Source organism: Lepidochelys olivacea, assembly GCF_965140295.1.
Source record: "Lepidochelys olivacea isolate rLepOli2 genome assembly, chromosome: 11".
NCBI lineage: Eukaryota > Metazoa > Chordata > Testudines > Cheloniidae > Lepidochelys > Lepidochelys olivacea.
In genome coordinates, this window is record NC_140421.1 from 36,380,934 (window position 1) to 36,407,731 (window position 26,798).

The following is a 26,798-nucleotide window of genomic DNA, read 5'->3' on the forward strand; positions in this document are numbered from 1 at the left end:
TTGTTGACTACAAAAACCACAATGGCTTATTCTTAACCTTCAGATGGGTGTGCCGACGGGCCTTCTTTAAAACTATGTGTAATTCATAAATAAAGACATACACTTCATATTCCTGATTAGACAGATAGCATATTGTGAATAATGGAATATCATCTTTCCGTAAATCATATCTGATATTGGATGTTGAAATATATGGCATTCTTTGAAAATATGGGAACTGTATGACTGACTGAGAGAAACTGGTCTATCATTTAACATATAAGCAAAGGCATGCAGAGATTCTCTGCAGGCAATGGAAGGATTGTAATTTAGCCTGGAATACAGAGGAAGCTATATATTTATGGACAAGCATCAGCAGGAGAGAAATTCTGAGTGTGTATATGCAAGTCCAAAGGAGCATTAGAAATAATATATCTCAGAGACAGAAGTTGGAAAAGAAGGTAACCCACAATATGGAATAAAATTAGAACACGAATGGACATCATGCTAGAGGCCAAGTTAGTGACACAGATGCTGGACTTGATCAAACTTATCATCAATATGCTAATGAAAAAGATTACTTCAAGGTTTGAATTCTAATGCACCTGGACTTCAAAGACTCTCCAGGGTATAATGAGAATGAAGGAAAGGAGGAGTGAGGTTCTAGGGAAAGAAAGAAGGAAGTTCCTCTGAAAGACTCAAGGTCACAGAACCAGTGACTATAACTTTGGCATGGCAGAGTGGAAAGAAAAAGAGCTTGAGAAACTAATTGACACAGCTTGCTAATGCTCTGAGCATAACATTTTCTTTAAACTGAAATGATTAGGCATGCCTTGGTGAGTGTATGGAAGCCTTAGATCTAAGTGTGTGTTTGATACCATTTAGATTGATTCTTCTCTCAGTTTTTTAGCACATTTTATTTTATTTGACATTTTTGAATCTCAGACTGTTTCCGAGATAATTCTCAACAGTTCATCCTGCTGAGAGGTCCTTCAGCTCCTGAAGGAAGTTAATGATAGGGGCTTGTGCCTAAACCCTACTTAGGTTCTTATTCAAAAGTGCCAACCAAGTATGCCATAAAGTACAGTTGGTTCTCTGGCTGTGGTGAGTCTGAACCATAGGAAGAGGCTGAATACTACAGAAAAGAGACTAGTTTGAGAGGCCAAGGTGGCACATAATAAAGCATTATTCCTCAGAGTTCAGTACGGTTCCAGGTGCCATCTATTATATGTGAATCATTAAAACAAAAAAATATAACAGACTACCCTCCAATGTGCAGTCATGAACGTGTACCTCCTAAATAGAAAAAACAAAACGTACTGTAATGGTGAAGCATCACACATATTGTATACTTTCTGCACTCCACCCACAAGCTATACAAGAACCAGGTCTATTCTAAACTGAGGATGTTTACAGTAATAGACTGTAGACATCTTAAAGCTCAAATTTCTGGATTTCTAATATTTTTAAAAATAATTATGCCCTTGAAATTTTGTTTTGAATTTACTTACCCTTAACTTATAATATGTACTCTGAGCCATAACTCCACTGTACAAAGTTTTCTTTGTCTGAGAATCAAGTACCAGAGGGGTAGCCGTGTTAGTCTGTATCCACAAAAACAATGAGGAGTCCGGTGGCACCTTAAAGACTAACAGATTTATTTGGACAAAAGCTTTCGTGGGTAAAAAACCCACTTCTTCAGATGCATGGAAGAAGTGGTTTTTTTACCCATGAAAGCTTATGCCCAAATAAATCGGTTAGTCTTTAAGATGCCACTGGACTCCTCGCTGTTTTTGTCTGAGAATATTATCTCCATTAATCTCCAAGGTGTCAGCCATGTCTATTTTGATGAAGCTGTTGGTTTATTGGATTTTTTGGTTTGGTTAAAAAAAATCCTTTGTCTACTTTTTGCACAATAACCAACACTTATTTACAGTAAAAATAGTATCATTTTTTCATGTAAGCTACTGTTACAGCTATATACAGTATAATGGTTAGTCTGTACTCCTGCACAGTTTTAAGGTACTGGTATAAATGACACTTCAGAAGGGATATGGAATACTCCCTATCAGCTGGCTATATTCTCTGAGCTCAAACTCACCAGTAAGATTATTTACAACATTTTTCAGCGGGTCTAAAAATCACTCATTGGTCTATTTATACTATGATGTCTTAGTATTCATCTTTGGAAATTGCCCACGTATATTTTTTTACTTTTCATATATAAAAAATTAGATCAGGTTTATGCAGAGAGATATCCTTGAGTTCTCAGTTGTAATACTCAAGGGCCTTCAACAATATTCAGATTTCACAAACTCTGATCATTGTTATAATTACTACCGAAATGATGTCTTATGAAATTTGCATCAAGTCCTAAAACTTCACATAATAAAACCTGAAAGAAATGCCATATTTATAAATCACACAACTGCTGTAATAAGTAAGCTAATATGTAAACTATTTTCCAGACTGACAGTAAAAATGCAGCATCTAAGGAATCCTGATGCACCATTAGGTAGATCAGTGCCAAATTATCATACACATTACTCTAAATGTATAGTATTTTTATACAATACAGGAAGAGATTTATTAAACAGTACTGAAAATAAAATTAAATAATGAATAAATAAGTGCATAATTACTTATTTTTCATATATAAAAAGTCCTACCTCTTTGCTTTCTTCTATATCCGACTCACTGCTAAACTCTTCTGTGTTTAAATTTTCAAAATCTGATTCTCCAATAGCCATAGGTACTGTCACAGTAAGGCCCGGATTGTTTATGAAAGACATATAATCATTTTCATCAACTACATATTTTTCCACACTGCTGCCTGTTCCTACACCACTGGTAGTTCCATTCCCATCTCTAAGACAATTAAGATCTTTGCTTATTTCAATGACAGTATGGTTGGAAATGCAGCTGTCTTTCTTGTTGTTTAGATCTTCAAATGCTTTGATTTCCTCTAATGCTTTTTGCTTTCTAACAAAGGCTTTTTGGACGAATTCCCGTAATTTTTTTTTCACATAATCTATTCCCTTCTGAATCCTTGCAACGGCAATCTGGAGATTGTTCATTTCATTATCATCATCTGTAGCAGCAAGGTTATCTGAACTAAATGAACTCAGTAGCAAGGCCAGAAACAGGTTCAATACCTAAAAGATGAGAAAACATAGCTGTATAATATATATGTGTATATAAGAAATTAGTATTTTTAAAGGACACTATCTAATTAAAAATTATACACACTATTTGTTTTAAAAAAGAGACTTATTTAATTTATTTTGGATAATCAAATAACAAACACTAATAAACATGAAAGAGTTTTACAAAAATGTCATTTTTTATCGTGTGCTGTTCATCTTTACTCACATAATGAAAATAAATCAGTTCAGCTTCCAAAATTCTCACATACTAACATATTGCTGCTGTTCTTGGATTCTAAACATCTCAAGACAATGTTATTCATTTAAAAATAGCTTTAAAAAGTCCTGGGTGGCTGTGTCAACCAGATTGTTGAGAGAACACTGTTCAAGCCCTTCTGAAAGATCTGGTAGAATTTAACAAAGATAGGATAGGATTCTATAGAAATTATTGTAAAAAACGACATAATTTAATGGTAAAATTATGTCCTCCTTAGATTGCCTAACCATTCTTAAGATATTTCTAGCAGGAATGTAATTTTCAGTTAAATTCTGTAGGATGGCTTAATAACTATATAGAAAGGTTAACAATCTTTATTAAATCCTACAATACTCCCATTGCTTAGAATACTACTTAACAAACAAAAAATAAAATTATTGTATCTTCCAGTTTTGCTCATCTTTCCATTTAGCACACACTCATTTCCTCTCTTTTTCTATAGGAATTTGATATTACAATGGCCTTCTTTGTTTGTTCACCAGAAACATTAATGAGGCTAGTATCAATACTGCTCTGAGGAATATGGTTTATTATTTATACTTTAGGCTAGCAGATGGTACACAAAAGGACAAAACATTTATATTATTTTATTTTACCAAAGTCTTCCATAAGATCGGGCTATTTTCTTTTAAATGTTCATAGCAATAGACAATTATACATCTATATGTCTATATCTAAATAGATATATACCAAATAATCTGGTGTACACTTTCTCACTAGAGTACCCTTTTAAAAGCAGTGGTTTGGATAGTTTAAAGGTCATGAGGTATTCTCACTTTCAAATTTAGGAGCAGAAGCTGTCATCTGATGGCTGACTAGTTATAATCTCAGTCTATTTCCTAATGAACAAGTGTCCAAAAAATTTAAGAAAAACACTGGGCTGTCAGTCGGAGTGTAAATCCAGGACAGATGTCAAACAAACTAAAAAAACCAATCACTGTAATTCTGATGTGATCAAACTTTCCTCATGTGCAAATGTGCCAGACTTCTCCTTTCTCTTCTACTAAACTAAAGGGCCAAGTCTTCAGATCTTGCAAATTCAAAGCTTCACTGAAGTCACAGAAATATTGGGCACAAAGAAATGTGGGATCAGGCTCAAATATGACCTAATGATGAGGTTGCTAAGTCAGAGAAATAAATGGCAGTAGCCATGTTGATTGCTGTGGAAGCTCTCTCTTTCTTTAATATATGCAATAAAATACATGTCCAAAAAAGGATGAAAATATCAACAAAAAAGGACATTTTATTTTCAATTAACTCAAAGTATGTTACAAAAATAGACGATAAAAAGAAACTTAAAACTAAAATAAAAAAGCAGTAGACTCTTATCTTAAACACTGCTTCCCAGTTAGAAACATATTTTTTTTCAAAAGTTCTAAATTGGCCAATTTAATTTACATTGGGCAAAAACTTGGCACTCTAGCTGTCAGCTTGGATGCAAATTCTGTTCTGAAAATACAGCTAATCATTATGTCATTTTTATTCTTCTAGTTTGTCATGAAAATAGTTTAAAGCAATTTTAGAGGACTCCACAAATGGTGTAATTTTAAAATAGAAGTTTTACAGGCACATAGTGGGTGCAAATGCATCTTGCTCTGGAAGTTTGTTTTATAATATATATCTCCAAAAAGTAACAATGGCTGAACTTTGAAAACTTATAGACCTACTTAGGTACCTAAAGTTAACCGTCTGAATCTGACATGTACTACATAATTAAGCACAACTGAATGATTTATTAAATTTAATTGTGAGTGTATTTTTTTATTAATTTAAGCTAGAATCACAGTTGTCCGGTAAAAATCTTATATAATCCACGCAAGAGCCTTGTGTTTATAAGGACACTCTAGTGTTCTTTGGAGCATTTATTTTCTAGTACAGGGACAAAAAGGGGATAACAGCTGACAGAGTCACAGGGGGCTAGATTATGTCTTCATACACAACTCTGAGCAAGGGGTAGTGCAGCATACACAGCACAAAACCAGATTAATAGATTCCAAGGTCAGAAGGAACCATTGTGGTCATCTAGTCTGACCTCCTGTATAACACAGGCCATATAATCTCCCCCAAATAATTCCTAGAGCATATTTCTTAGAAAAACATTAAGTATTGATTTAAAAATGGCCAGTGAGAGAGAATACACCACGACCCTGGGTAAATTATTCCAGTGATTAATTATCCTCACTGTTAAAAATGTATGCCTTATTACTGGTCTAAATTTGTCTAGCTTCAACTTTGTGGGAGACACTGTGACTCAGACAACACCTCTGAGTTAATTATTTGCTGCTCACTCACTCCATGCATGGGAATAAGTGGATGTGCAGTATCTGCTTACTCCTGCACACCTGGACCCAAGCTCAGGGGACTCCACACTTCAGTGTAAGGGTAGGGTGGGGGGCTGTTCCTCCCTCTCTCTCCTCTGGATGGGCATGTAGTCTAAGCCAAACAGAGGTTTTTACAAAGTAAGCTTGGAAAACCTTTATTTGTTAAGTGTTCTATATGCTTTTTTGCCAGAAAATGAATATCTGAAAAATTACATACCACAAGGTTTCCAATGACCATGACCAGCATGAAAACAATAAGGCACATGGCTTGGCCTGCAACCTCCATACAGTCCCACATAGTCTCTATCCATTCTCCACACAGCACTCGGAATACAATCAAAAAAGAGTGGAAAAAGTCATGCATGTGCCAGCGTGGAAGTACACAGTCTGTAGCAATCTTGCAGACACAGTCTTTGTAGCTTTTACCAAACAGCTGCATACCAACCACAGCGAAAATGAAGACAATGATGGCCAGCACCAAGGTCAAATTTCCCAAAGCCCCCACTGAGTTACCAATAATCTTTATCAGCATATTCAGTGTTGGCCACGATTTTGCCAACTTGAATACTCGGAGCTGAAAAACAAGAGCAAAGGAGCATTTTAGTACTAATTAAAATGAAACTCTGAATGTGTGTCTTGCATCTCTATTTATAAAAAGTTCTGTATTGTAAAATATTTCATTTTACAAATTTAGATGCCATTTAGCCAAATTTGCTGTGGATGCAGTCTACACTATATTTGTAATGCAGAACCTATATGGCCTGTTCCCATTAAAGTTTAGAAAATATAAAAATATCTTTTAAAATGAACTATAGAAACTAGGATGTGAGAATATGGCTTGTAATAATACTTGTAAAGAGAGCTAGAAGTTGATATTTTAAATGTGTAAATAATACTTCAGCTGATAAAGTTGAGATAGTTAAAATTTTCACAAAGATTTAGGAAAGTCTAATGGATTACATGCAGATTGAGAAACACATGGGCCAGTGAATGGGAAGGGAAATTCCATATTTAATGTGAAAAAATTGAATTGGGGTTACATTTGGTTAGTTTACTGCAGTGTATCCTCCATGTGGCTACTCATGAAAAGAACCCAGAAGCTTAAACTATTGTGTAATGCATTAGTTCATCTCTAATGGTGTCTGAGTCATTTTGAATTTACAGCACTGATACTCCATGGACTACACTGACAACCTTTCCCCTTTTGATGTCATTCAAGGTATTGGTAAACCCTAAATGGACTTGGATCTACTACAGTACACTAGGTAACATATCCTGTTTGATCATAGGATTAAATAATCCAAGCCAAGCACCTAAAAACGTTCTTAGCAGAAGGTTCCCACCTCTGGAATCTGTTCTCCCTGAGCGCGGGTTTTTTGGTGAACTTTCATTCAGGGGGTGATCTTGAAACAATCATTCTGAGAGGTGTGACCTACCTTGTTCATTTTACTGAGGTGTCAGTTTAGAAACCCAATTATGCTAATTTAAAGGTTCACATTGTAAACTATTCACTGCTCTTGAAAGCAAGTGGAAAGATAGAGGAAGGATCATAATATTAAAATCTGTACAATCTGTTGTGAGGGACAGCGCATTATGGTACCAAGAGTGGAGGGCGTATGGTAGATAGTCAGCACTTTCTCCTCTCCCTCAATCAAGCCCAAAGAGCCTCGTAAAGCCTGGCAAGGCATGTGAACCCCACCAAGAGGAGTCAAATCAGTGAGCACACACAAACCTATTTTTAATATCTGCACAAACTGCTGTGGACAGCATCTCATTTTGGCAACTCACACAGGAGGGTGGGTGGGGCCTTTTGTGAGGGAGTGTGGAGTTGTTTTCCATTTGAACTCCTGAACGGAGAGGAATATGCTACACTCCTTACAGTAGTTTACACTTCCCCACATCAGATGCAGTGCTCAACCTGCAGCAGTTCCACGCTGTCCTCAACATGCTGTCCTGCAAGGTGGGTCTTAAAGGAACGATCTAGTCTTAATTAACAGTGGACAAATTTTAAAGCAATATTTTGATAGTGATAAAGTGATCTCCATTTAAAAAACAAAACAAAACATTTTTTGTCAGTAAACGTAATGTTGCATTTGAAGTTGCTAGATGCCACAGCAGTGGATGCCATAAAAAAACCTAAGCTAGTTGGTTATTTCCTATTCTTAGTATTGGGAAGTATTACAGTTTTTCAGAAACTATATGTGGTAACAACTGAAAAAAGTTGACTTTTTAATAGTGCCTATTGTGGCTCCAGTAACTATATGTATGCTGGCCTGTAAACACATGAAGTTGGTTATAGGGTGATGTTAAAAAAGCAAACATTTACAGTGGTACCATATAAATATTTCACTGAAACATACATTCTTAATTTAGGTGATGCCATGGTAAAGTCAGTACTTTGATATGGTATTGTGTTACATCTAATGGTAATTATTGCTACATTTTGTCCTCTCTTGCTCCATCCTTTTCCCATTGAAGCAAATATATTACAAATGGTGAATGGAGGTGAGGAAATAGAGAGAAGGCAAAATGTTTGGGAGGCCGGGGTCAGGTCAGGACTTTGATGATTTTGTGTATTTTTTATGGTTGTATTAGTAATTATGTGTTTGCACAACCTTAACTAGCTTTTAATAAATGTATTGGATTGGGGGAAGACAGATGGATAAGGTACATTCATAAACATCTATGTATATATTCTATATACGTATATAAATATATAAGACATATGATACTGCCTTATAATTTACATGCCTATATCTTACACTCTGATCATATCTCTAATAATATCTTTCATCACTCCATCATTTGCTATACCGTTGATAAAAAGACTTGAAAAGTACCATGTTTTGCTCTCTCCCTTGATAAATTAGATTAAATTATTGACAAAAAATTGAAAATGTGATAGTATCTCTCTCTCTTAATTTCATCAGTTATCCATCAGTGGATTTTAATAAGAAAATATAAAAATGAGATTAAAATATAAGGGTTTTGTACATGTTACCTGAACCTTGTGTTAAAAAAACAGATTTATTACTATTGGACCTGATTTTAAAAATTAAGAATTCACAATCATTCTTCCACCAGTACTATTCCACATCACATTGTGCATGCAGTGAAAAAAGAAGTTTTCTGAATGTGCCATATAAACATACTGTGGCTGAATTATAAATATATTTAGGACCTGTCAATAAAAAACCCGTGTAAATGTTATTTATTAATATATTTACCAATCTGAATGATCGGAGAACTGATAATCCTTCAACATTTGCAAGACCAAGTTCCATTAAACTAAGGCTGACAATAATACCATCAAAAATATTCCAGCCTTCTTGGAAATAATAATAAGGGTCCATGGCAATTATCTTTAAAACCATTTCTGCTGTGAAGATCCCAGTAAATACCTAAATGCAAAATGTAATCAATTAGTCTAATTTACTGGAAGTTTGTTAATAAATGTATTTGAGCAAATTTTTACAATCCAGCTGTAGACTCATAGACTTTAAGGCCAGAAGGGACCATCACGATCATCTAAAACGATCTTCTGCACATTACAGGCCACAGAACCTCACCCACCTATTCCTGTAATAGACCCATAACTTCTGGCTGAGTTACTTAAGTCCTCAAATCATGATTTAAAAAATTCAAGTTACAGAGAGTTTAAACCTGCAAGTGACCCATGCCCAGTGCTGCAGAGGAAGGCAAAACCTTCCCAGAATCTCTGGCAGTTTGACTGAGAGTAAAATTCCTTCCAGACCCCAAATATGGCACTTAGGCCCTGAGTCTGTGGGCAAAGCCCACCAGCCAGTCACCCTCAGTCTATAACTGTTATATATCTACATAGTTCCTTAATATTTTCACACAGTAATATTCAGTAATTAAAATCAGTGACTGAAAGACTTTACCTTCTGGCATTTATTTAGTAACTTATGTTTTATAAGTTGGTGCTTTCACTCCATTTCCTACAGGATACATCAAATAAAAATAACACAAGAATTGACAGTAATTTGCATCCTTGCTGGCAGTCTCAGAGGAGAGAGAATCTGAGATAACTTTCCCCTAAATGTGGTTCCTTCAGGTCAGAACTGAAGTATGGAGGTGGAATAGGACAGAGAAGCTTGCTCTGTCTGGGCTGTACCTGTTCTGTGGATAAAGAGAGGGTTCCATCCAATGTAGCATCTTCCATGAGCTCCACATTCATATGGGAAAATGTGGTTCAAAATATTTGAAGGGACCAAGGCTTAAATGGCAGAACCCCATTGATTTTAGTGGGGCCGGGGGTTTCACCCCTAAATCTCTTCTGCACTAAATACCGATAAGCAGCATGTAAAGCCCTAGTGATTCTGAAGCAAACTATGTAGTGCCAGATACGTCCAAGTGTTCTGAAATACCACAGAAGTGTGTCCAGGATTTTCCTAGTTATCTGCGGAAGCAGGAATTGTGCATTCTGCCACCACACTGTGATTGTGCAGTTCCTTCAACCCACTTTCTCTCACTCCCACAATAGTTAATTTTATGGCAGCAGGACTGACTTTTTTCAAACCTCTATGCAACTATGATGCTCTGGGTGACTGGACTTAAATTTGGGAATTTCAGAATTGGGAGTACAGTACCTGAAACACCATTAAAACATTAATCACAGTCAAATGGTATATATCAACATTTTTTACAAATACTACTTTTCAAAAATAACAAAACTATACAGTTAGACAAGATTTAACGGCGATTACAACATAATCAGAGGAAAAGGGAGACAACTCTGCAGAACAGTTACAATTGGGGTCAAGGGATTAAGGTAGTAAATGAAAAACAAATTTTAAAAAGTCTTTCTTCCCAAACACACATACCCATCACCAACAAATAATTTTTCTTGAGCTTTTGCTGCACCATCAAAACCAATGGAAATAGAACATTTTAGCTGAAATTAATCTACCTTTTCTGATAATTACTGGTTGTTCTTAATTCAAAATGACTAATAAATTGTACAGAAAGTGAATCATTACATTTCATAACTATTTCTTCCTTCTCATAACCATACTGCAAGAGCACAATCTTCTGTTTGCCATATCATAATCAATCCCCTAACAATAGAATATGATATCAACAAATAATAAAATATTCTTTGGATGCAAACTACCAAATGAGGAACTGAGGATTTAATTGAAACCAGTAGAGAGGACACTCTCTGCATGCACCTACCCTTAATTTAGGTTAATGAATTATTAGAATGGATAGTGCAAAGCCTACTTCTTGTTAACATGCAGAGAAAGGAAATCAGGAACTCAAAATGGGGGAGGGGAGAGAAGGTGGAAAGCAGGACCTTGGATTGGCAAATGGCTGGAGTGAGAGGGGCCTAAATTAATCTTTTCAGAGACAGACTATAATATCTTGGGAAAGAATATTCTGGAATATGTAATGAATACAAGGAAAATATGAGTTATTTCAGTTGCTGCAGGAGGAAGGAAACCCTATTTTATAGAAGAGCATCTCAGACTGTTATTTTAATTTTCTGTGTTTTTATATTTTATTAATGTACTGTTTTAAAGGGTCACTGCTAAAATGTAAAGGCTACAGAAAATGTATCTTTTCTTTAAAACATCTTCTTACAGAGCTATATGTCAGCCCTACTAAATCAGTGTTCAATACGAATAGAAGCTAGACTGCTTAAAACCCAGCAATAATAATCAGGGCACTTGGCTGATTTTGGTTCTCAGGCGTGCATATGGCATGAGTCTGTGTATCTCATTCCATCCCTCTCCTATCCATACTTTCTGCAATCTTGTGCACTGACAAGGGATTAAAAATTTACAAGAATCCTGTTCGCAGACAAAGAATTCTTGCAATTAAGCACGAAAATGGCAAGTGGAGTGGATGAGACAGGAGAGAGACAGAGAGAGTGTGTATATATACAGATATATATACTCACAAACAACAAAGTTGGCAGGTCTTACTATTCAAAAAGGCAAGCGTGTATAGTCCCAAGCCTATGGGTGAGGTTTTAACAGTGTATGTAGATAAATATGTAAAATTGACACAACCCTTCTGCACACACAACTGTCAAATGTACTTAGTTATTCTTTATAGTGATTTGTCCAATACAGTATTAGTATCAATGCTACAATACCATACCACATTTCATCTGGATTACAAAAATGACGGCACTAGAACTGGTAGGAATTTTTGATGGAAAATGCCATTTTTGTCTAAATCAGAACATTTAGTAAAATGTGTTTACTTTTATGAACATTTGCACACAAATGTCCATTCTGAGACTTCTGCAAATGTGTTTCAGAATTCCAAAATTTTATGTTAAATGTTTTTCATTTTTATTTTATTTTTATATTATTTCATACCATGTCAGCACTCCGACTGCTACTGACATGACACAAAATAATGGTTAAAATATTCTATTCTATTGTTTTATTTTAATTTTATTTTAAACATCATTAAGGGCAGCTGTTATTTAGTACTGATTTGAGTGACCTTTTGATGTAGAAAAGATAAAATGTTTCAGTCACTAGTAAGAAGAAGCTGCCCTAAATGATTTTGAAAATAAAAAAAATATAGACTATTTCCACAATTATTTCATGTTATGACACGTCAGTTAGCACACAATGTTATGAAATAATGTAAAAATAATATAAAAAATTTTATGGGAGAAGAGAGAATAAAATAAAATTCTAAATAAAATTGCAGAATTCCAAAATGAAGATTTTCTGAAACTGATTTTTTTTCTTGGAAATTCCAGTTCACGAGAAATTTAAAAAATATTTGTTTTTTGTTCTGAAATGTCTAGTTTCAAATTCCAGCTTTAAATGGTACCCAGTTTTTCTATTGATATTGTTAGTAAATTTACAAACACTTGAGCACTTTCTGATATGCAATAAAATATAATCTTCCCGTTTGGTGAGTATTTTTCCAGTTCCCTAAAGTGGCACTGGCATGTTAGTAGCAAGAGGAATGCCATTCCAGAATTACAGGTTTCAGAGTAGCAGCCGTGTTAGTCTGTATTCGCAAAAAGAAAAGGAGTACTTGTGGCACCTTAGTTTGCAAATCAGTGGCACTACTATGGGTACCCGCATGGCCCCACAGTATGCCAACATTTTTATGGCTGACTTAGAACAACGCTTCCTCAGCTCTTGTCCCCTAACACCCCTACTCTACTTGCGCTACATTGATGACATCTTCATCATCTGGACCCATGGAAAAGAAGCCCTTGAGGAATTCCACCATGATTTCAACAATTTCCATCCCACCATCAACCTCAGCCTGGACCAGTCCACACAAGAGATCCACTTCCTGGACATTATGGTGCTAATAAGCGATGGTCACATAAACACCACCCTACACCGGAAACCTACTGACCGCTATTCCTACCTACATGCCTCCAGCTTTCATCCAGACCACACCACACGATCCATTGTCTACAGCCAAGCTCTACGATACGACTGCATTTGCTCCAACCCCTCAGACAGAGACAAACACCTACAAGATCTCTATCAAGCATTCTTATAACCACAATACCCACCTGCTGAAGTGAAGAAACAGATTGACAGAGCCAGAAGAGTACCCATAAGTCACCTACTACAGGACAGTACCAACAAAGAAAATAACAAATCACCACTTGCTAAACTAAAACCTCTCCAATGCATCATCAAGAATCTACAACCTATCCTGAAGGATGACCCATCACTCTCACAGATCTTGGAAGACAGGCCAGTCCTTGCTTACAGACAGCCCCCCAACCTGAAGCAAATACTCACCAGCAACCACACGCCACACAACAGAAGCACTGACCCAGGAACCTATCCTTGCAACAAAGTCCGTTGCCAGCTGTGTCCACATATCTATTCAGGGGACACCATCATAGGGCCTAATCACATCAGCCACATTATCAGAGGCTTGTTCACCTGCACATCTACCAATGTGATATATGCCATCATGTGCCAGCAATGTCCCTCTGCCATGTACACTGGCCAAACTGGACAGTCTCTACGTAAAAGAATAAATGGACACAAATCAGACGTCAAGAATTATAACATTCAAAAACCAGTCGGAGAACATTTCAATCTCTTTGGTCACTCGATTACAGACCTAAAAGTTGCAATTCTTCAACAAAAAAACTTCAAAAACAGACTCCAACGAGAGACTGCTGAATTGGAATTAATTTGCAAACTGGATACAATTAACTTAGGCTTGAATAAAGACTGGGAATGGATGGATCATTACACAAAGTAAACTATTTCCTCATGTTTATTCCCCACCCCACCCCCACTGTTCCTCAGACGTTCTTGTCAACTGCTGGAAATGGCCCACCTTGATTATCACTACAAAAGGTCTCCCACTCTCCTCCCCCGCCCCCCCGCCGGTAATAGCTCACCTTAAGTGATCGCTCTCGTTACAGTGTGTATGGTAACACCCATTGTTTCATGTTCTCTATGTATATAAATCTCCCCACTGTATTTTCCACTGAATGCGTCCGATGAAGTGAGCTGTAGCTCACGAAAGCTTATGCTCAAATAAAATTGTTAGTCTCTAAGGTGCCACAAGTACTCCTTTTCTTTATTCCAGAATTAGTACTTTCATATAAAAGTAACTGAAGACAATTCAAAGAGTATTCTGATAGTGGAATATTTTATTAGATTTCTGACATTAAAAAAATATTTTCTATGCAAAGAGTGTCAGCACCAACGGGAGAGAATTAAATCATCATCTAGCAGCTAAAAAAGACAAACTCTAAGATAGGCTTCAAAGAATCTGTCAAGCAATTTACCTAAACTGAAGATTATGCTGTCAAACAATATTCAATGATTACATTACAACTCAAGATTATGGGCCTGATCATGCTCCTGTAAAAATCCGGTGTAACGGTGGCGTCAATGAAAGAGGCCACTCTTATCTGTGAGAGTCCAGTGTACACTTTTTAACCTGCTTACAAAAGGTTGTCTGGAATGAAATTAAAACAAGTTTTTATCTATCTAATCTATCTAATGAATGCTGTATATATGCTTTCTTTTAGGAAAATTCATTTTTATCCACTACATGCTACATTACAACCCACTTACCAGGTTTCCCACAGTCAGCACACTGCTGAACTGTTCTGTCATTGGGTAGTGTTCCATGGCCATAAACAATGTGTTGAGAACAATGCAGATAGTAATAGCAAGATCAACAAATGGATCCATCACAACCAAATTGACTATATGTTTTACTTTTAACCATGGGCTCCAGCAGTCCCAGATCAAGAAGGTGTTTGCAAATCTGTACCAGCACGGTGGACATTTGTGTCTGGATTCTTCGAGCTCTGGAAAATAATGTGTAACATTAACTTATAAAACCAACAATTTTCCTAACAGAGCCACTAGAAGTGCTTAGTTTAAAATTAAAAAAATATCCCAAAGGTTTATGTGCAGCTAAAATATACTATATGAAAGAATTAGTCATATGTGATTTGTACACTAAATACACACATTTCCAAATGAGCATCTTTATAAGCACAATGATACTGCTGCTTTCACATTAGCTGTGTAGTACACTATTTTCTCGACTAAAGACATATTCACTAGTACAATAAACAATACTAAACCACTACTTTCACATACTGCAATGTAAGGGATACTCTCATTCTTTACTCAAATCAATAGAGGATTATGGTTTTGTGGGGCCCTGGGCCAGAGCAAGTCTGGGCCCCTCCCCACCCTTTCTGCCTGCAGTCCCCTCCCCGGGCACTCCCCAGCAAGCCCTGCACCCCAACCCTGCTCCCCAGCAGGAACACCAGGAGGAGCAAGTCGGGGCACAAGGGCACCCTTTTTCTGGGGCCCCCCAATTGTCTGGGGCCTCTTGGCCCAGTGGCTAATCCACCACTGACTCAAACCACTGTTTTGTTTTGTTTTTAAAAATGCAGTATGTGGGTTAAGACAAACACAACCCCTTCCCCCACTCAGTTTTAGTAGGACAAGTTGTCTTCTCATATACCTACAATAAATCTATCAATTAAGAAGCAGATCTATTATGTAAGCCTGTGTCCTCTGTTGGGAATATCTGATTCCTATTTTTCCTTACGTTTGACATCATCATAAAGGTCAGATTTCCAGAAGCCAAATTGCCTCTAAATAAGGTTTGATTGCAAGGATGAACATCCGTGTGAGAAATCAAACCTTGATGGGATGTTTGGGGATGGAACAGAAGGAACATGGAGATATTCTGGTTTAAGTTAAGAAGTTAGCTTAGTGAAAAGCAGCCCCCTACCCCTTTTCCCTCCTCCCCCCGCAAAATGTCCATGCACTGTTTAGTAGAAGTTGCGTCTGAATGTGTGCATTGCAAAGGGCATCAGTAGGTGGTGAGCAATTTCCAAAATTCTGTATAAATATTGGTCGTGAAGATCTTCCTGCAGTAAGATAGAACAAGTTGGTTGGGTGGAATAACCAAATTTCTGAATGTTTAGCTAGTCAGAATGCTGATGGGGGAGGATTATTGTTAGGAATCCGGACCTCCAGCAGAGCCAGTCTCCAGGTAACCTAACGAGTGCAGCGGGTCTATAGTAGTCTGCATAATTGGCTACACCACATGATCAGTTGGAGGAGTCAGCCAACCAGCTCTTAAGCTGAGCACCAGTTCAGCGACTGTTCAAAGCATTTGCTCCTGGTTGTGTTAGTTCCAGTTCTCACCCTTCACTCTGGTTCCTGACTTCGGCTCTGAACTTTGGTTCCATCTCCTGGCTCCTGACCCTTGGCTGTGGCCTCTGACTGACCTTGGGCTGCAATTTCTGGCTACTGATACCTACTCTAACCACTAGTCCCAAACACCCACATCCCAGTCACTGACAGTGACCCTGAACTGGGATGGAAAATGGGCTTTCAGAGAGAATGATTGGGAGGACAAGGAAGACAGGGTTTCCCTAGCCATCTTCCAGAGGTTGAAAAACCACAGCCTTTGAGGCTACAAAGGAGCTATCAGGATGACATAAGCTCAGATCTATCTGATGTTTCTGCCTGTCCTTGCTAGTAAGGGAAGAGGGAGAGAAAGGTAAACAGTGAGAGTCTTCTTCAGCTAAAGAAGAGGTGACAGAAGAGCTCCCATAGGTGACAGCAGAACTGGCCCAGAATTTTGAATAATGGGAAGCAAACTGACCCATCTACACATAGTGCTTCATTTAGAGACATTGGCAAAGTTGTACTAACCTCTTGTATAAATCAGTCAAATTTGTATGGACTCAACTGATATCAAATCTAGTAGAAAGGAAGACTCTACTGTGATCTGAGATTTGTAAAAATGCATTGGAACTATTTTTACAAGAGGATAAGTAATGTACACCTTCATCTTTGATTATAATTAAGCTTGGATTGATTTGCTTCTCTGAGAAATGAGAAAGTGACTCATTTTAAAAAAATCTGTTGAAATTTTCACTTTTCACAAATGAATTTGAAGAGTACTTTGTAAATTTTGTTTATACATTTTCTTTAAAGTTTGAGGTCAAATACACATTCAAAAGGAAATTAAATAGGCTTTGTCTGACTTTTTAGAATTGCTGTTAAAAAATTTCCTACACATATTAATCAGTAACAGTGTGCCAAAAGGTATCACGATAGATCTTTAGAGCAAGTCAAAATGTTATGCTTTGTGAATGAAGTTCCAGTATATTCAGTTTTCATCATGTTTCCAAATCACCTTTCATTCTTCTAGTTTTTGTGAATAAATATTTTATGGAAGGAACTCGCAATATATGAGGTTTTTATGAAACGTTATTTATATTTTTGTCTGCATCCCTCCGTTGTAACTCAAGAGAAGCAGTGGATGTATAGGGTTGGAGGGAGCCAATTATTATAGGGGTTTTTTTTAACCAAAAGACATGGATTGTTGTTCACTTTCCATACTTGTCTGTCTGTCCTTGGACTTTAAGGTAAGGACTTTGGGTAAGGACCATGCATAACACATCCCTGTTATTATCCTTGTTATTATCCCAAATTATTAATATGTAATGATAGTTTCTATGAAGGTTTGCTTTAATCTCCTATTGACCTGATGTTTTAGAAAGAAATCCCGTTCTGCGGTATCAGCTTTGGCCTCTACCACTTCATCATAAATGCTAGTATCATGGAATGGTCTTTCTCCTTTTGCAGCTTAAAAAAAAAAGACATAATTAGTCATCTGCCCTTGGATGGCTGTTACCCTTTGGACCTGGTCTCCCTTTCAGTGACTGCACTAAGAGAAATTCTCTTTCTTTCTCCTCACAGGGGAATATTTCCCGAACAGTGTTTATTTTGTTTCTTCTACTCTGTTCTAGACTGGAGCCAATATATAAAAAAATATAGATTAGGATTAATATCATAGGAGGCTTAGGGTAAATCAGGCTAAATGATTAAGAACATGTACTGGAAATGTTCATTTTGTACTTCCAGTGCCATACAGACTTCACCTGTCCAATTATACAATTACAAGAGAAATTGTGTACATCTTGTCTTAAGTGCAGCAACTAATAAAAATTCAGTGAAATGTGTATAAAAATGAAATTTGTCACATACCTTCCATTGTGTTTGTGAGTATGCTGGCTATACTCATTGCTCTTTGTCTTGCAGTAGAATCTTCCAACATTTCCATGGAAATTTGATAAGAACTCAATCTTCTTTTTCTTATTTCTGTTTCTGTAGTGGTGCCCTGCAAATGAAATGCTGGTGAATTAAAGCATTTTCAGCAACTTATTAACAACACAATATACAAATCCTATCATGACTTTCAAGGAAAGTCTGCTATGAACAGCTTCTTATCCAATATATTAGACTTTCCTTACATACTGCAAGTTTCTGTCTCCACTAGGATTAGCTTTGCTGTTTCCTAGATGTCTGGTGGGAATTTCAAACTGCCCAACAAGCAGTGAGCTAATCGGAAGTGGGTATATGAAAATACACACAGTGTGATTAGATAGAGGAGAAGGAAGATTTTAGGTTCCAGCAGAGATTCAGGTTCTCTCATTGAAGGGGTTGTTTGAGGAGGAGCAAATTGCCAAGCAGTGCTGGGAAGTTGGGGGCCAATGGCTAATTTAAATGAATGTTGGGAGTAAACTAAAATTTGCTGCCAGGTATCTTTTTGCTAAATGCTTATTAATTTCTTTAGAAATTAAGTACTTGTGGCACCTTAGAGACTGATCAATTTATTTGAGCATAAGTTTTCGTGAGCTACAGCTCACTTTATCGGATCCAATGAAGTGAGCTGTAGCTCACGAAAGCTTATGCTCAAATAAATTTGTTAGTCTCTAAGGTGCCACAAGTACTCCTTTTCTTTTTGTGAATACAGACTAACACAGCTGCTACTCTGAAACCTTTAGAAATTAAGTGCAGGTGTAGCCTATTACCCGAAGTTCCTGAAAGATGTGCATATTTGCCAGTCGTAAGGTGGCAATGGCAAAGAAATTAGTATTTAAAAGGATAGTATTGGTGAATGAAATACAGTAGTAAGGAATTAATGATGCTAGTGCTATTAAATGTTGCATTCCCATCCTGCTAAGAAATCTCACAATTTCTATGAAATCATTTCTTGTGATGGAAAAATCAAGTTATAATAATTGTTTTTTCATCCACCGAAATCTCACTGTTTCAAAAGGGTTGCAATAAATATGGAAGTCACCACTTATTTTCCTAGTCCATTCCAGTTTATAAATGTTTAGGATATATAATATAAGATGGCCTGGGACTTTTGCTTTCTGTTTTATATGATCTCAAGTTACCTTTATAAAGCAATAAATATTAAACTCTGATTTAAACATTCTTTAGCAGGCTACTGTTCCTGAGCATGTGTATTATTTTTTTTTTTTTTACAATTTTTTCTTCTCCTCTTGCTTGAGACATGATACAGTGGTCTGAACATAGGAGTGGGAGTCAGGAATTCATGAATCCCAGTTCCTGCTCTCTCACCAAATCACTGTATGGCTTTGGCAAGTCACTTAGAGCACTACATGGTGCATTTATCTGCATTGTATGGAGTGTAAATTCTAAAGCACAGCAGCACGTTACGCACTAACTGGCCAGTGTAGACCCTCCTGGTGGTTACTAAAAGTTTCCCCGTGTGTGTTAATGTAGTACTCATTGAAATGGGATGACAGTAACGTGCAGTAGGGAACTTTTAATATGTATCAGCAGTTAGAGCACAACATGCTGGTACACATGAGTATTTACCTCCTGTTCCCAGCTGGTGCAGACTAATGTACCATGTAGACAAGTACTTACTCTCTCTGCCTTAGTTCTACCACCTATAAAATGGGGATAATAACTCTTGCTTACTTCACAAGGGGGTTGCAGTGATTAATTGGTTAATGCTGGTTTAGCATGAAGATAAAAAGCTCTGTACAAGTGATGACAATTATCATTCCTGAAAAGGAGACTCGACATAAACAGGCTGAATCTTTTTTAGATGAAAAGATCTATCAAATATGCACAAGCACACATATACCAACTGACAGTTTCCTTCATTACTTTTTTGAATTTCTGGTCCAAAGACCTATGTCAAGATACAAAATCAACATAGAAACAAAACAAGAAAATTATGGTAATAGTGAAATTTAAACACTGCATTGTAATGAATATGTTTGTGATTAATTTTAGTACTCTTAAAAACTAGCCAGTGTCATTGACCATACATTTTGTAAAATATTATATTGTATATACCATCATTTTTTGTAAATATTTTAAATATCTCATATTGGATTCCAAAATTTTACAACTTCAGCTAAAATTAAATGCAATTGGATGGGTGTATAATAAACACATTTCTCATTAATATTATGTACCTGGTCTTCCTCCCATTGAAGTTCTTGGGGTTTTGCCATTGACTTTAATGGGAATAGGCTATCACCCCTTATCTTGTTAGTTCTATGCGTTTGCAAGCACTGTACTTTTACTTAGTTGTGGACTAAAGGAAGTTTATCTATTTCAATATGTTTTGTTGGGGCAAAACTTAGATCCAGATGCAAACATTCAATTAAGATATTTTTCTCTCCCTATCCTATATACAGATCTCCCATTGAAGACAGTGCATGTAGGGAGAGCAGAATATTTGAGTTGAGTTCTGCCAGATGTATCTGAAAGGAGATTTCCCTCCCCCCACCTTTACTGTGTTAAAAGAATTACAAGATATAGATGAATTTGCAGCTATAGAAACACCTGCCTGAACTATTTCAAACTTGCTTATATGACAGTGAAGTTACTATGATCAGTGGTTTATCTATGATCACCTCTGGGAGAAGTTGTCCAGTAGGCGAAGTGAGAGCTGAAGGTCCTCCAACCAAAGAAACCACCCCATTGCAATCTACAGTGCTGTGCATCTTCCCATTTGGTGGAAGCGCTGTCACCATCCTGGATGACCTACTGGCTTCACTAATGTTACTGTTGCGTCTTTCACCATGTCTGTTTGGAGCAAAGAAAGACTCTCTTCTGCTCTCACTGTCTTCAAGAGTGCTGTGTTCATCATCAGCGAAGTCATTTTCTGATCCTATATCTTTTGCTCGACCTCTGAAGCTGAAAATGCTCGTTCTGCTGTTGCGCCTTGGGGAAAACAGGGAGCCACGAATACTCAGCAAAGACTGTAGGAAACCCCGCCCCCCCACAAAGAACAGCATTAGTAAATGAAACACTTTAAAATACAATATCTTGTTTTCTCATGGTAAGTAGTAACCACACTCTAGAAAGAAGATATTTATTTGTTTTTAAGCACCAACAGTGTGCTCACAGGGCCACGTTGTCTACTTGGTGAGTGGGAATCATTTCTGAAGTGTTATGGAGGGTGTAGTCAGAAACAGGGAGGGGAATGAAGTCCAGCCACTGGCATCAAGTGTTTGGTTGTGGGTGAGGGGAAGCAGGAAGGTTTAGCAGTTAGGAGCATTGGCAAGAAGAAAAGGGACTGAGGTGGTCTCCACCATTTTCTGGGTTCTGGGGAGAGGCACGCTTCCCACCGATACCATGACAATTTGTGTGCTCTACTTTTTTCTGTCTCCCACAAGATGGCAGGGATGAGGGGTCCTTGTACATTATTCTTTCCATTCTTTGTGGGAAACAGGGACCCTAAATCACAAGACTCATTACTCACCGCATCTCACTCTACTTGCCTGAGGGATGAGTGTTCTAATGATCAATGCTAAAATCACTCTGGATAAGCCTAGGCTGTACACCAGTCTGTAGTCTTCACCAGCAGGGCCCGTGATGTTGGGGCAGCGTAAGCAGCACTCTCAAACTACCACCCAGTGAAAAGTTTGGAGAAGACATGCTGGAAACTGTATTGGCACATGCCCGCCCTCACTGTGCTGTGAGGGAATGGTTGCAGAGCCCTCATAGACTGCACAGAGTTCCCAGAAGGCCACCACTTACCCATTACAGTTCTAAAGGTGGTTTTTGCATATAGTTGAAATTACTTTTAATAAAATTCTAGGGCCATGAGATCCAATTCTGTCCTTAAATGGGAATGTGGGACTTCAAAAGGAGCTTGTATGAGTGTCCCAGGGCAGGATTTGACTCAAAGCAAGTACACAGAGATCAGCAGGGAACAGAGTTATCTGAAGATGACCTTTTACCACTGAGAAAAAGAAAATCATTCTTTGTTGGTAATTCTTCTGTTTAATTACAGTACAAGAAACTGCTTCATAGAACCTGTGTCTTCCTTTCTGCATATTTCATTAGCAGTATTCATGAATAAATAAAACTAGTAACAGTCCTGGAGAAAACAAACCCTGCATTAAGCTTTCTTCAATCTTCCTTTTTTAGCAGTCTTCATGTCTTGGTATATTAAGTCTCAATTCAGACACTATTCTTTCAGGAAAAACCCAGTATTTACATGCATAAAATAATAGCATTTACATTCAGATTTTACTGTGAGTGCAAGAAAGAATATGAAAAGCAGAGACTACTTTTAAAAAATATTTATCCCTACATCTGTACTAATAACAAATACTGTTGGAAATATAAATATATTATAGGTGGGTCTGGTAGCACTGCCTTTTATTAAGGCTACCCAACACTTTCAGTTATAAGACTCAGACTTATAACTTTGACAGACTTTAACCATTTGGGCTGAAAATTTCCATGCCAACTATCTGCCTCAGTCTAAATGTTTTTTGGAAAATTCCGCTTAAAGTTGCAGAGCCATTTCCAAGAAGGAGGCTAAGGAAATATGTTGTTTTGCCCATTTTAAAAAATTCTGATGTCCTTTTCTTTGGAAAGCTCTAGTGTCCTGTCCGCATCCTGTGTCATCCGTCCGTTCCCGCTTTGGGGCATAAACTTAAACTTTGGCATGGGGGTGATCTTCATTTCAGTGATGTTTCTTTTGCTATCCCCATGAAAATCTGCCCAAATTTGGTAAAGTTATAAGCCCTTGAAAAATAACAGGTCACACATCTCAGTAGAGACTTCTTAGGTTTTAGCAGCTAAATTCCCTGAAGTTTCTGTCTACCTGGAGAATGCTCCAGCCTGGAGCTGAGCAGGACTTTCCCTGCAATTGCAGCTCTGGGAGCTGTGGGCTGTGCTGGGTCCACTTGAACTGGCACTTGAATTGAGAGCAGAGAGGCTCTCTGTCCTGTGCTCTCAATGCTTCCTCTGCTGTGTTCAGGAGGAGGAAGCTGACAGATTCAAATGTGATGGAGACAAGAGCCAGACCTGCGGAGAACTTGGGAGAAATAGACTGGGACAAGGAGCCTGGGGTGGAAACTAGGAACAGAGGTTGATGGAGATGGGATGGGGAAGGTGAGAAGAGGGTAAATGCAAATGGAAGTTGTGGTGAGCAGGAGACTGTGACTGGCTGGGTAAGATGATTGGGATTCAGTGCTGGGGAGGGAATGTTGAAGGCGGGGGAACTGGGAGCCCAGGGGTGAGGGAGATGACTGAGATTGTCTGAGGAGCCAGGTGGGGAGACTGCAACTATCGGGGCAAGGAGTCTGGAACTGGCATAGGTAGTCTATAAGGGTGAGACTAGGACTGATATTGGAAGCCCCTGCTGAGTGACCCATGGGGTATCAATATGGTGCCAAAGATGGAATTTCTGTTTTTTCTGTTTGCTTTTTTAAAAACCAAGTAAATGACACACAAACTACATTAAAATAACAACATTAAGGTTGCAAAGTCAAGCACTCAAAAGGTAGGAAATGCCAGAATTAAGGTTGTCTGTATAACCTTAATTCAGCCCCCTGGAGTGTGTGCGCTAAGATACAATTGTTACTAACACAATCATATTCTATTTTTTTCGCAGGACTTTATCATCATTCAGTGAATAGAATGGATGGTGCTCACTTAAGTGAGCAGCTATTTTGTTTTTTCCTTGTTCAGAGTGTGGCCCCATACTTATTTACTGCACACTATTCAAACCCTACTGTGAAGACAGAATTATTAATTTCCTCATGGGCTTTTCTGTGGCATTCATCACTGTAATATATCCAAGTACTACACAAATGGTTATGAATTTATGTCACAAAACTCCTGTGAGGTGAGGGATTGAAATTATCCCTATTTTAAAGATGGGGAATTGAAACACAGAGAGATTGAGGTCAAATTTGGCCACTAATTTTGGTGTCCAATTTGAGACCTCTAGGACCTGATTTTCAGAGTACTTATTATATATAGTGCTTTATATGTCCAACACATAGCTCCCATTCACTTCATTTGCAGCTGTGAGTGCTCAGCATTTCTAGAAATGAGACCTGAAGGTCTCAAGTCAGACACCCAGAAAATTAGGAATGTGCAATTAGTGACAACCCATGAAAAGTTTGTTTTAAGTAACATAATGCATCCTTTATCACATAGCAACTCTGTAGCAGAGGGAGGGATAGAATCCAATTCTCCAGGGCAGCATTCAACTGCCTACACCAGGAGAACATCTTGCATTCTCCTGCCTCATTCACTACACACCTTTCACCTCCCGCAACATATGAAGCACATATCCTACAGACAACAGTCTCCTTCGCTACATAACCCTGAATCATGCCCAAACAAGATACAACCTGTGCACTGAATGACGCAGGGGTCCTGTGGAAAAAGCAGTATGTGATCATGTAATTGTATCATTATGCATACACACAAAGCTGAATTAAAGTTGGTGTATTTCTAGCATTTACTAACTTTTGAGAGCTTCACATTGCAAATGCTCTTATAACATAGTTTTTGTGTGTAATTGTATTTATAACTTCTTTCGTGCATTGCATCACTAAAAAAGGTTTTCATTTCCATATGTTTTTAAGGTATGCCAAACTTTTGTGACTATTGTGTGTGTGTGTGTGTTTGTGTGTGTGTCTGTGTCCCTTTTTTGGAAGTTATAGTAATCAGTTAGAGGTGCCCTCTTTGACTAATTTTGATCTTTCTTGGCAAGTAATTATATTTAATTTTGTATTTTTCATAACTTAATTATACATCATTTATATTCTGCAGTTACACATTAGTACTCTGTATAGTTACATATCCACCAAAATTAATTGTTACAGTTATTTACTTGGTGGCACTGTAATTTGTTTGATAAATAGTGTAACAAAGACTGCAGTACATTCATCTTTAATTTAGGTTATACAACTCAAAATCTGAGATAATCAATTTTTGTAATAGTTTCTAAGGCCTAACTCTACAATCCCTCCATACGCTGGACTCCCATTGATTTTGAGCCCTAGGTTGGGCCCTAAGGGAGTAACTCCAGAGAGAAAAGTGCACAGTCAGATTGAAAGAGCTGTGTGCTTCTCAGATACATATGCTCAAAATACATATTCAGAAGAAACAGACCCCTCACTCCAAATCTGTAGCAGTTGCTGTGCATGCAGGGGGACACATGGGATACAGGAGCCGATTCAGCTCCCACTGAAATGAATGGAGACCTCTCCAGGGGAGCTGGAGCAGATCCATGGTGAATAGGGTGTGAGAGGAGATCTGTGGATGAAGACTGCTGCTCCCAACTTATATGCACACACATGGAGTCTTGAGCCAGTGGATCAGAGCAGCACACAGACCCATTCGCCATGTTTTCTCTGATCTTTCAGCCCGTTCACCATGTTAATCATTGCTACTCACACTATAATGTACAATCATTAGGGAGTTCTCTGTGTGGCACACCAGGCACCAAGTCTTTCCAACACAGACTCTTCCCATCTATCTCCTTTCATTGCACAATGGACAGATGGCATTTTCATTGCATTTTGGCCATTCCCTGGATATGTAGAGGGGCAAGATTTGCCCCGAAAGTACTGATATTGCTTCACAAACAGTGACCAAGTTATCTAGTTAAATTGGTGATTTGATACTCTTTAGAGCACTAGCTCCATTGATAAGTTCAGTGGTGAAAAGTTTTACTTTAGTTCTTCTAGCTACTTTATCCCTGCTTGTGTAAGTCATGGCCTGTTAAGATAAGCTATTCCCCTTTTTTACTGTACCTTTCCCTTATTTAATCTGAAACCTAAAACGTATAATGTTTGTTTCTACTTGATGGGTTTTAATTTTTCATTTTACATGATGAATGAACATTTAGTTCAGTGCTATGGAAAGTATTTAAAGAGCCTTGAGATTTTTAAGCTTGCTAAGGTTCTATAGTAGTTTCATTAGCTCTTGCTGATGTGGGACTTGGTAGTAAAAGGCAGGAAGACTGTCAGAGAGGTTACGAAAATATGATGGACTAATCCATGACAATGATATTTTACTGTTAGATATTAAATCCACATCAAGTTACTGACTTCCCCATACGATCTCTGTCCTGTAAGCATACAAGAGAGTTGTAGAGCATGGGGTTAACCACAGGAGGGCGTGTGATTTAGTAGTTAGAGCTCAGGACTAGGTTTCAGAAGTTCATGGTTCTGCTGGCTCTGTCACTGACCCTTCTGTGTGACTTAAGCAAATCACTTAGTATCCCCATCTGTGACACAGGGATGATAATACATATCAAACTCAGACGGATACTGTCAAGCTTAATTCATGACTATAAAGCCCTTTGAGCTCCTTAGATGAAAGGCATTATATGGGCCTGATCCAAAGCCCATTGCAATGAATGGTAAGACACTCATTGACTGTAATGGGCTTTGGATCCGACCCAAAATACATAAGTTCAAAGTACTTATTACTATTATTATACCAAATC

The 26,798-nt window shown here is 37.7% G+C and overlaps 1 protein-coding gene across 3 annotated transcripts in view; it reads right to left on the reverse strand.

Annotated features, from left to right (window-relative positions):
• LOC311528424 (sodium channel protein type 2 subunit alpha-like) overlaps window positions 1-26,798 on the reverse strand; it is a 119,281-nt gene that overhangs the window by 45,151 nt on the left and 47,332 nt on the right. For all 3 annotated transcript variants that reach the window (XM_084643446.1, XM_084643444.1, XM_084643445.1), the window contains 6 exons: window positions 20,944-21,291; window positions 18,242-18,374; window positions 14,786-15,024; window positions 8,951-9,124; window positions 5,941-6,297; window positions 2,649-3,134 (listed from right to left, as the gene is read on the reverse strand). In XM_084643446.1, coding sequence (XP_084499572.1) covers window positions 2,649-3,134; window positions 5,941-6,297; window positions 8,951-9,124; window positions 14,786-15,024; window positions 18,242-18,374; window positions 20,944-21,291 — 1,737 coding nt within the window. The remainder of the gene's footprint in view (window positions 1-2,648; window positions 3,135-5,940; window positions 6,298-8,950; window positions 9,125-14,785; window positions 15,025-18,241; window positions 18,375-20,943; window positions 21,292-26,798) is intronic.